This window comes from Pongo abelii, chromosome 11, assembly GCF_028885655.2.
Source record: "Pongo abelii isolate AG06213 chromosome 11, NHGRI_mPonAbe1-v2.0_pri, whole genome shotgun sequence".
Lineage (NCBI taxonomy): Eukaryota > Metazoa > Chordata > Mammalia > Primates > Hominidae > Pongo > Pongo abelii.
Genome location: NC_071996.2, coordinates 76,496,230 through 76,508,558, shown reverse-complemented (window position 1 = coordinate 76,508,558; position 12,329 = coordinate 76,496,230). Strand labels below are relative to the sequence as shown.

Genomic DNA, 12,329 nt, shown 5'->3' with positions numbered 1-12,329 from the left:
AGAGATACACCTTACCCCCCGCCCCTGCACATGCATACCCTTCCCTATGTCAACATCCCCCATCATTCAGAGTGGTTCATTTGTTACAGTTGATGAATTTGCTTGATGTGTTATCACCCAAAGTCCATACTTTACATTAGGGTTCCCTCTTCGTGTTTATACATTCTGTAAGTTTGAACAAACGTATGCCATGCATCCACCTATATTACATCATACATAGTATTTTCAGTACTCTAAAATGAAAATACCTCTGTGCTGTGCCTATTCATCCCTCCCTCCCCTTTAATTCCTGGCAACCACTGATCTTTTTTACTGTCTCCATAGTTTTGCCTTTTCCAACGTGTCATATGGTTGGAATCATTGCCAATTGTTATGAATCTTATATAAATGAAAATTTCTTTATATAAATATCATACACGATCCCATTCCCTGTATATAAAGGAAATACATAGGGGGTGCGGGGGGGCTTCTTTTGTTCGAATTGCTTTGAGAGAGTCATTTCTGTTGCATGTAGGTTGTTGTTAATGTTCATTGTTTTAACATGTTCCATTGTATGAACAAATATGATTTGTTTTTCCATTCCAATACTAGGGGATATGTGAGTTTTTCTAGTTTAGGGTGATTACAAATAACATTGTTGTAAATTTTGTACTTGTATTTTGGTGTTAAGTGTATGCATTTCTGTAGGGTGTGTACCTAGGGGAAATTGTTTGAGCTATAGGGTATACATAGGTTCACTTTTAGAAGATATAGATGAAAGAGTTTCCAAAGTGGTTGTACTGATCTACACACCTACCATCACTGTGGGAGTTTCAGTTGTTCCACTTCTTTGCCAACAGTCGTACGGTCTGTTTTAAAATTTCTAGTCATTTCTGTGGGTGTGTAATGATATCTCATTGTGAATTAAATTTTTATTTCCCTGATATTTAACAATGTTGAATACCTTTTCTTACTTTTATGGGTCATTTTGATGGATTATTTTGTTTCTCCTGAGCCTTATAAATAGTGGATTTCTAAGAATAACTAGCCACCATGTAGGACACTAATACAGCACAGTAAAAAAAAAAAGTGTTTTCCTGTCATCTATACTGAGATACCAAGGAAGATGTAAACTTAAGTGCCTGGTACTGAAGACTTATTTTTAAGGTATCTGTATTAAGTTGGTATGCAAAGGAGAATTATTTAGGGCTTACTACATTAATTGATTTTATGGTGAGAATTTGAAAGTATAGCCAGATGTGTATGAATGAGTGCAGTGATTAGAAATTGGGTATAACACTTTTTGGGCATTTAATTTATTGTCTTTAGTGAGCACTTTGTGGTCTCATCTATATGAACTGACTTAATCTTGTAACATCTCTTTATGTATTATTTGCACATAAATGGCATAGAAAAGTAGAGGAGAAAGTTTTTCCAGATAGATTATTACGTATATTGGAAGTTCCTTCTTACAGAAGACTTGTTCATTTAGGGAGATTGGAGAACTTTGAGTGAAGCATTTACTATCTAAAGGGACATATGAACTAACTAATGTAATTAATTCTACTATAAGCATTTATACAGGAGATTACTCTCCGACTAGTCTTGAAGGATAGAGAGAGGTTAGTTAGATGAGGAACAAAATAACTAGAAAACAGTCTAGGCAAGAGAGGTAGTGCATGCAAGGTTGTAACATTGGGAGAGGACATGTAATTTCATGCTGTCTTTTGGGCCATTTGGTTGCTTCTCATCTGTAAAATTTGTTTTTTTTTCCCTTTAGATATTAGGATCAAGGAAGAAGAACCTGATCCTGAAGAGTGGCAGCTCAGTGGTGATTCTACCTTGAATACCAATGACCTAACACACTTAAGAGTACAGGTGGTAGATGAAGAAGGGGACCAACAACATCAAGAAGGAAAAAGACTTCGGAGGGTAGCTTGCACCTGTCCCAACTGTAAAGAAGGTGGTGGAAGGTATGCATACATGAAACACATATATTTTTAAGAGTGCTAATATCATTCTGATTTTTGAAATACTGCATGCTATGTCATTTAATTATGAGAAATTATTACATGATCATTTTCGGTGTGTGTGTATGCGTGTGACAGAAGTTAGAGAACAAAATATATGGAATTGGATTTTCAGTTCTCAATGTTTTTTAAACTAAAATTATTAGTTTGCTGTTTCAAAAATAGTATAGCAGATGCCATTTAACAGGCCCACACTGATCAGAAATTAGCCTGTTTGCAAACCAGCAATGGAATTTGCCTAAATATAGATAAAAAGTTGATTTTTTAGGTTGAGAATAGCAGTTACGTAAAAATTAAGTTCAGAAATGGCTGATAAGCATAAGTATTTCCATTTTCAATAGAAGTGAAAAATAAGCCTTAATAGATTGAATTTTTTAAAAAATGGGATTGTATTTCAGTTCAATCTTTTTAAAGGTAAACATTAAGACAGAATAACATGACTGGAGTAAACTCAGAATGATCAGAAATTATGTTAAATATGGATGTACTAAGCTTAATAATGAAGAGATTGAGACTCGGATCATATTTTTAAAAAAAAAAACAAGATCCAGACTGATGTTGATTATAAAGAACACCTCAAATTATTGGCACAGGAATATTGAAGATGAGGGATGGAAAAAGATTTATCAGGCAAGTATTAACAAAAAGAAAACTTGGATAGCAGTGTTAATATATCACACGAGATGGGATTGAGGTGAAAGCCCCAAATAAGACAGAGATGTATTTCTTGTTAATAATATTAAATTTCCACCAAGAAGATTTAATAGTCACGGTCCCTTTTTTGTGCAGCTTTGAAATATATAGAGCAAAAACGGATAGAACTCTAAAGCCATACTTAACCAAATCCCTTGTCATGGTGAAAGTTAACATACCTTTCTTAGAAATGCATTGTTTTAAGTAGATAAAATGTACTTTTAATACAGTTAACAAACTTGATCTAATAGAGCTTTTCTATCTGCCTTTGAGTTGCACATTGGCCAGCCCTTTCCAGTAATAACAATTGCTAACAACTGGTAACATTGAGAGTTTACCGTATTCCCAGTGGTGTTAGAAGTGAGACATAGAGAGATTGAATGACTCCTAAGAGCACACACAACAGGGATTTGGACCTAGTTTTACTCCAGAGCCTTAACCATTAAACTCTACTGCCTCCCAAGTGACTCTCCTTCTACATCTGATCCTTAGGTATTCATGTTTATTGTAATTAGTTTAAAATTTTGTTTTTTGACATATTTTGGTCAATTAAAATTGTGAATTCTAACTAGGCAGTAACTTTTCTGAAACTCATTTTAGAGGGGCTTTTAAGATAAATTATTCACAAAAGTCAAATCTAACAGAGGCCTGGCCTTTGTTTCACTTATTCTTTATTTTAAAATGAAAATGTTTTAATTAATTTATGTTTATTAAACTAAGACATGCTCATAAAAATGTAGACATACAGGACATTTAAAAACACCAAAATCCCACCCCACTTCAAGATAAGCTAGTAACGTGTTTATATATGTCCTTTAAGATGTTACATGTATTTTAAAATAGAATCATCTTATTCTCACTGTTTTATATGTCTGTTCTTGTTTTGAGAATTTTTGTGACCATATTTTCAAGTCTGTATAGTCCGAATCATTTTTATGGCTGTATAGTATTCTGTTGTATTCTATTGTATGGATGTAGAGTGATTTAACATCTTTTGTTGGGAATTTATTATCATAATCTTACACGTATGTCTTTGCACATTTGTCTGATTATTTTATTTGTATAAGTTGGCAGAAGTGAAATTGCTGGGTTAAAGGGAATTGTCTGCTAGAAAAACTAGTTTATACTCTAACCAGCAGTGTGTGAGAGTATCTAGTTTCCCACACCCTTGCCAACAATGAATTTTACAATTATTTTTAACCTTTGAAAGTCTGACAGATGAAAAATACCTTAATATTGTCTTATTTAGTATATTTTTAAATTACTTGGTGAGGTTGAGCATTTTTGGGGATGTTATTTTGCCATTTTAAAATTTATTTTTTGAATTGTTTCTTTCTTTTTTTGTAAATCTGTTAATTTATGTAATTCTGTCATGTGCAAATGTTTTTTCCCAGTTTTACATTGTCAGTGGTTTACAGAATGCATTACTACACAAGTAAAGAAACAGTTCCATCACTTACAGCTTGCAGACATTTTAAGCACAAAAATTTAAAGTTGATCAGCCTTTCCTTTATTAGATGCCTTGTTACCATGCTATTACAAGTTTTCTGTATTCTGAGAATTATAAAAATGTTCATTTATATTTTTTCTAGAACTTTTGTGACTTCATTCTTTAATAGCTCACTTATTCTAAGCAATAAAAATTGAGATTCCTAAGAAAAGAAACTATATTGTTTCTTAGAGCTTGTTTGAACAAAATTCAAGCAGTATGTGTGTGATAGACACACTTGTATAAATGACAATTGTACCTAATTGATAGAAGCATAACATAGGTAGTAAATTCAAACTATTCTAAAGTATTCTGCAAGGTGATACAGATAGTAATTAAAAAAAATTTTTAGAATATTTGTCTTTTTTTGCAACCATTTTTTTTTAAAGAATATGGGCAAGATGGCATTTTTAGAGACCTAATTTTATTCATCTTTAGAGAAGTAAATTTTATTTGTTTACCTTTTAAAGTAAGGTGTAAAATATAAAATATTTAAAAATTGTAATTATTTAGCAAATATTTATTGAGCAGAACCAGCTTTCAGAGACTGTTTAAACTAGTGAGAGATAACCTAGTGAGAGACAAATAATTGTAAGTAAAATACATTCTAGAGGCATGATTGTTATATAGGTTTTGTATGGATTAAACATCAGTCCATATTTTTAAAATTGTGCACAATCTGTTTTCTTTGTCAGCATTTCAGTTTATGTCCTGTTTTTCCCACCCTGCGCAGAAGAGGGTGTATTTACTTAACTTTTCTTAACCCCTCTACCCACAGTTTAGCTTCCACTCTATCTTAGCATTATTAAATTATTGGGAACAAGTTTAGACACTCAAGAATAAAAATGTAAAATTATTAGTTTTTCCTATATTATAGGCATTAGTGGTGTGGATATTAATCAAGAAGAAAACTTTAAATCTTTTCTTACCTGAACTTTGTTGAGAAATTCACTTCAGTTCTCTCCCTTCAAGCCTTGATATGACATGCCGTAAATCCACATCTACCATATCTATATCTTACTTTGAATGAAATTTTCTTTTTAAATAGAATTTTGGGCCTGGATGTTGAGCTTTTTCCTTAAATATGTGTGCAAACCCGCCCCTATGTTTTTTCTTTCTTAGATGCCCGTCCCATTTTCAAATAATATTTCTTATTTCCTAATAATTCAGTTAAAAATACCTTCCCTAGCTTCTTGCTTCTTTGAGAACCCAGATCTGTTGCTGTTAATTTGTTAGTCTTGTGCTTTGTTAGTGTTCCCATGCTAAATTTTGCTAAGTTTGTGAAATGCACTTTTGAGTTTGTAAAAGCGCGTTGATTGACCTGAGTGGTAGGCTGCTTAGAGGAGAGGCATGAAATAATGAGTACACGAGTGAACTGAATTGGGTTCTCTGTGAAATTGCTATGGTGAACACGATATGTAAAATTGGTTTGTACACCAATAGCCACAAACATTGCTGTTTTTCTTAGGGATTTTTAAATAATAAAATAAATTTAAAAACCTAAATTAAATGGAATCAATATTGGCTTTGGTTAATAAGACTTTGGCATTGCAAGGGAGCCAGAAAAACCTGTTGCACTCAACTCAGCTCTTTGAAGAGAGTTGTAGAAATTGGGGGTGGACTGGAGCAGAAACTAGAATTGTGTTAGATTATGACATCCTTGCCCTTGAGACAACAGCATGACTCCTCCTTGTCTTTACTTATGCTATTCCTCTGCCTGGAATGCCTTCCCTCCTTTCTATCTAAATCCTACCCACCTCCTCCACGAAGCCTTCTCTAACTACTGGAGCCCACATTGATGTCTCCCTGTTCAGAACACCTATGGCATCTAACAGCCAGCACTGCACCGTTTAGCACTGTTTGTCCTATGGCAATTTCACATGCTACTGAGTGTGAGTACATTAAAATATAAATGTGGGGAAATATGCATTTTTCCAGTAAATTTGAAAAACGATAGGTGTATTGTATACAGGAGGATTTACAGGCTATAGAAAGTTTTACAGGATATGCCTAAACTGTGAGATTGGGGGAGGAGGGGAGTTGGGGAGGGGGCTAAATGTACTTTTTTTAAAAAAAACTCAGAAACATTGTAAAGTTTATACAAATTGTTTTGTCCAAAGTGTCATGTTTTTTAAAAACTAATTTATTTTTATTCAGTAACTAGCCTAATTTTTTTTTTTTATTTTAAAAGGTTGAGAAATAACATTTTCTGTAGTGTTTAATACTATTCAAATGATCAATTCTGGGATCAAAAAAGTTTTCTTCTTGCTTAGGCTAAGATACCTCTGTTCACCCATCTAATCTCATATCTTCTAAACCCTGCTCTTGGTATCAAATACTGAAATGTAATAAATGTCAAATTTTGTGATGTGGAGAAAACTGTATTTTATTATATCTCTTGTGTCTAATTCTGGGTATCTTTTACATGGTTAATATGGAGGGAATTTTAAATGTAAAGATAATTTTGATTTGTATTTATCTCATCTAATGCTAAGGGAGTTCAGACCATTGCTTTAGCTAGATTTAAGAAAAAGCTTCCTCCAAGTCAGTGTATATTCAGAGTGTGGCCACACAAGTATGAATAAATATTCTTAAATCATATTAAAGTCTGCTAAAGCTGCCTGTATCTTTTAATTGTACCTGTGATCAGTTACGCATTCATTCTTTGGTTTAAATATATTTTTGATTATCTGACACCATGACTTTTGAATACAGACCACATTTAGTTTCCTATATAATTAAGTGGATCAGGCTTATGCGTAGAATTTGTGAATGGTTCTGATAGAAGAATAAATAGCTTTATTGTACATTCTTTACATATGAAATGTCCTTTTAATTACATAATTCTTGAGCATATTTACATTTGGACAACAATCACATTAATTCTGGAGTAAGGTTAATATATAAAATGTATATGCTTGAAATAACATAAATTTTCATTCAAACTGATTTTAAATGGTTTTGGTTTCTGATTGACTTTGTAATGATAATGTCTTCTATTTAAAATTCAACATGGGGATATATAATATAAATGGTAATGTCCATTTGAATATTTTCATATAAGTATATATTATTCTGTGTGTGTTTTTTAGAGGTACCAATCTTGGGAAAAAGAAGCAACACATTTGTCATATACCAGGATGTGGTAAAGTCTATGGGAAGACCTCACATCTGAGAGCTCATCTGCGTTGGCATTCTGGAGAACGTCCTTTTGTTTGTAACTGGATGTACTGTGGTAAAAGATTTACTCGAAGTGATGAATTACAGAGGCACAGAAGAACACATACAGGTTACTAATATTTACTTTTAACAGACAAAAATGAATTATAGGGCTACATAACTGCCTTGACTTCTTTTTTATTAGCATTCCTTACTGAACTGAATCTTTAAAATATAATGAATTACATCCAGTTTTCACCTTTAGTAACACCATCTTAATAACACAAATTCCAAAGAACAAGTCAGTATGGCTTATCCTCTAAAATAAAGTTATATTTAAGTAGACTTTGGGTAGCTTTTGTTGACATTATTGAATGCTTTAAACCACATTTATGCTATTTTTATTCTGTTAACATTTTTAATTAGTTGTCAGCTTTTACTCTTGATCTATCCTATTTTTTTTCTTTCTCCTTAACACTGTAACAAAAAATACTCCTGTTTCTTCTGACATATTTGGGCATTTCACCTTTTCTTTTGTTTTTAGTATCTCTGAGGTAAGGGAAAGGTATTTCACTGAGGAATAACCAAGGCAATGTTGATGTGAAGACTTTCTCTCATTATATTATTTTTACATAGTGTTGTGTGGTTGTTAAATGAAATGGACCTGTGACTGATCTACACTGAAACCTAACAGTATTAACTTAGAGGTAGTTTTTTCCTACTACCATGTAAATGATTAAAGTGTTCATCAGTCTATGCTCAACACTGGAGAATTGAAAAATATGTATTTACAATCCCTAGAGAGCTTGGAAGAAGCATGGTGAAATGGAGAACAACATGGATTTTGAAGTCATCTGGATTCCAATCCAAGTTCCCTATTAGGTTAAGCGAATAAACTATCTCTGACATTGCTTCACATCTCCTACTTTGGCCTTCAGTATTGTATAAAATTACCTATGAGGTCTGTAGTAGTACACAGATGCTCTAATTGTTTTAGTTCCTGTCTCTCATTGGGTAGGTAGACAGATGAGATTAACCTACGTGAAACTGCAACAGACGATTAAGAAAGTAGATAAGGCTGCTGGGCATGCTGGTCCATGCCTGTAATCCTGGCACTTTGGGAGGCCAAGGAAGGCAGATTGCTTGAGCCTCAGGGGTTTGAGACCAGCCTGGGCAACATGGTGAAACTGTGACTCTCCTAGAAAGACAAAAAATAGCCGGGCGTGATGGTGTGTGCCTGTAGTCCCAGCTGCTCAGGAGGCTGAGGTGGGAGGACTGCTTGAGCCCATGGGGCAGCGGTTGCAGTGAGCCAAGGTCATGCCACTGTACTGCAGCCTGGGTGACAAAGTGAGATCCTGTCTCAAAAAAAAAAAAGGTAGATAAAAGATTTTGCGTTGCAGTCTGCTGTTGAAAAGGCTCAGAAACAGATAATTATTGCTTGGGATAGTAAAGTATGGGATAATAGACCTTACGATGGCCCTGTAACAGAATTTTCCTCAGTAGGATTTTATCAGCAGGTTGTAAAAAGGAATAATGTAAAAGGGAGAAAAAGGTCAATGATCAAATAAGTGTAGGAAATAGTGGGCCAAAGAGGGTATAAGTACCTTCAAGGCAGTACCTCTTAGGACCTTTAAATTAAATGCTAGATGGACAGCTTGCATCTATAAGTTAGTGATGTAATGTGTGTAGCATTTCCTAACCTTGTTTGATCATTGTGCCGTTTGCCATGGAGTACCTCTCAGGACTAATGTTACAAGAGAAACTGGGAAATACTTTAGTAGAAAAATGGTGCTATGTTAATAGAAGTGAGAGACCTTTTTTTTTTTGTAGCGGTGAATGAGGATGAGATTTTACATAACATTTCTGTTAAGTAGGATTGAGGCACATTTTAAAGGTCCTTGTAAATTAGGCAGTGGAGCATCTAAACTGTTACATCATCTGCAAGTTACCCTTGCATTTCCATATCACTTAATCTTGAAGTTTTCTGATGTAATAAAATTCGGTCTTTAAGGAAGATAGTCTGGAGAGAGAGAGGGACTAGGATGTGACTGCAGTATAGTTCAAGCATGAGGTCTGATAAAGACCTATGTAGAGTAGAGGTGCTAGAACAAAGGATACAGGCTAAGACATTTTTGAAGAAAGGAATTAAGAAAATATTTACTAGATTTATTGATTGATTTTTATTGATTTCTCTCTGAATTTAGGTTGGCCTTTTGTCTTCTCTTTTGGTAATCTTGCAGAGTCGGTCTTCAACATAATAGAAGTTCAGTCTGTCTTTTGTATTTAAACTTACTTTATTCATGCTGGGAAATAAATTTAGGCATCAGGGTTTTAACAACTTTAACATCTTGACATATTAGGCTTGTTCTTAATTGTTGTAGCTGAAGTCAAGTCAGCTAGCCAGATTCATTTTTCTAAGGATTACTCATTCTTTTTGGATCTCAAGCTTGTGGTGTCATTTCTTTAATCTAGAAGTACCCTGTTGCTTTAATTCATATTTAAGAGTTGAAGGTTTAGTATCATGAATATGGCATGTTAGTATTTTAATTATAGCATGAAAGAATATACTTTTATTTAGACTTTAAAGTGTGTTATAGATGCTTATTTTTTAGCTGGCATCTTAACACAGGTATTTCAAACAAACTGTTAGCATAGTTGAGATATTAAAGTCTTATTTGAATATCCATCTATTATATAATACATGTTTGAAGATTGCTGTTCATCAAAAAGTAAAGATGAAAGATTTAAGGAGAAATATTCTGTAAGAGAAATCTGGCAGGGGTAGCTCGTAAAATGAATACAATTTTAATAGACCCCTGCTCCCATCCTCACCTGTCAGCGTTGACTTACTTTCTGTTTTGGGGGAGATGATTGAGCTATTAAAGTTGAATTTTTAAAACCAAGTAACTTAATTTTTTTCTTAACAGGTGAGAAGAAATTTGTTTGTCCAGAATGTTCAAAACGCTTTATGAGAAGTGACCACCTTGCCAAACATATTAAAACACACCAGAATAAAAAAGGTATTCACTCTAGCAGTACAGTGCTGGCATCTGTGGAAGCTGCGCGAGATGATACTTTGATTACTGCAGGAGGAACAACGCTTATCCTTGCAAATATTCAACAAGGTTCTGTTTCAGGGATAGGAACTGTTAATACTTCCGCCACCAGCAATCAAGATATCCTTACCAACACTGAAATACCTTTACAGCTTGTCACAGTTTCTGGAAATGAGACAATGGAGTAAATATTACACAAATACTTATTCATTGTGGTTATTTTTATACAGTAGTGAGAAGAATATTGTTCCTAAGTTCTTAGATATCTTTTTATTGATGTGCAAAAATTTTTGGATTGACAGTAACTTGGTTATACATGACACTGAAATGCCTTACTTTGTATGATATTCCATAGTATATTAAAAATGGTAAAATTGCATGGGTTTTGTAGGTACTTTTGGAATCTAGAAGAAATGAAATTTTACCAAGTTATATAAAGAGAAAATTGAATTTAACAATGCGAATGGTAGTCTAACCAAATGCATCAATCCTGTGTGGTTTAGTGTAAAAATGAGAACATGTTGGTATTTATCTATTGTAAGATAAAAAAGCTGGTGGGTGAAAGAAATCATGTTATGATAAAAAATTTTGTAATTTTCTTGATGACTGGAATTTTTATTATGCATAACTGACAAATCAAGTTTCCAAGCAAATGTTACATAGTGTAGGCTTTACTTAGCTTATCAATTTGTCATTTTGAAGCTAATTATTTTAATTAGGTTAACTATGTACAATATTTTAAGCATTACTCTTGTAAGATTTTGAAAACTACATTTTAACATGGAACTCTAGGGATAGTCACCTTTTAAATCCTGTTGAAAAGCCATGTTTAAGATTTAATTTGCCAAAATAATGTCTTGTTAATATTCTTTCAATAACGAAGTTGGGCAATATAACCAATGTTTAAAAAAGTTTAAAATGTATAAGTTGAGGCATTTGGGTGGTAAGAGAATGTTATAGTGAATTATCCCTTTCCTTGACTATTGGAGGACCAAAAAAAATAAGGTGTATTGCGTCTTAGCAGTGATTTTTATCCAATCTTGTTTCCAAAAACCATGTCTCCCAGGGCCTTAAAAGCCATCATGTAAATTACCAGTAAAGTATAACATATGCAAACATAACAAAATCACTTCCATAGTGACGATACTCCAACCATATGGATATTAGTCATAGAAGAACTAGAGGTTTTATGATATTTTTTTAAGTCTTTTTTTTTTGTCTAGGTAGTCAGTCTGCACTTAAATATCAATCATTTCCTTTTTTGCTTCTTCCCTTAAAATTTATATGTATCCAGTACATTTAATTGAGAAACGTATGTTTTTTATTATGCTGTATTTTCTTTTTATTTTTTAATTATTGTTTATATTTTCAATTTAAAAATGTACAAAATAAAGTTACATTGCTGGTCTTGTAAGAGCTATACAATTTTCCTAAATGTATACCTGTAACTGCAGCAGTTCACCTATTTCAAAAATTTGGAATTCTGTTCATTTGTTATTCTTAAGACCACCTCAAATTTAAAGGCTACCTTATTGTACGTTTAAAGTGTATTATAACAGTGTGGTAGTTAATAAAACACTATTTTTTTTTCTTTTGAGTTTGTTGTATTCCTATGCATTAAAAATATTGCAGTGGTATGGGGTAAGAATTGGTGGTTTAATTTTGTTCAACTTGGCTTTTTATTTTTAGATTCTTGATTTTAGACACTGAATTGTAAACAGGCGTTTATTTGAAGAAGAGATATATAGAGACACTGGTCATTTACTAATTTTTTACCTAGAGTAAATAAGAATGAGCTTACTAATACAATTTTTGAAAAAAAGTCTTAGCCCTTAGCCCACATTGATTCATATCAGTTTTATCAGTACCATTTTGCAAATTTTTTTGTTTTCCGTTTTAAAGCAATGCAGAATATTTTGATTT

At 33.0% G+C, this 12,329-nt stretch overlaps 1 protein-coding gene across 3 annotated transcripts in view; it reads left to right on the top strand.

The window, feature by feature from the left end:
* Positions 1 to 12,003, top strand: part of SP3 (Sp3 transcription factor) — a 56,695-nt gene extending 44,692 nt beyond the window's left edge. For all 3 annotated transcript variants that reach the window (XM_024243046.3, XM_024243044.3, NM_001159789.1), the window contains 3 exon segments: positions 1,760 to 1,952; positions 7,284 to 7,480; positions 10,278 to 12,003. In XM_024243046.3, coding sequence (XP_024098814.1) covers positions 1,760 to 1,952; positions 7,284 to 7,480; positions 10,278 to 10,594 — 707 coding nt within the window. In that variant the 3' untranslated portion in view covers positions 10,595 to 12,003.
* The last annotated feature ends 326 nt before the right edge of the window (positions 12,004 to 12,329 follow it).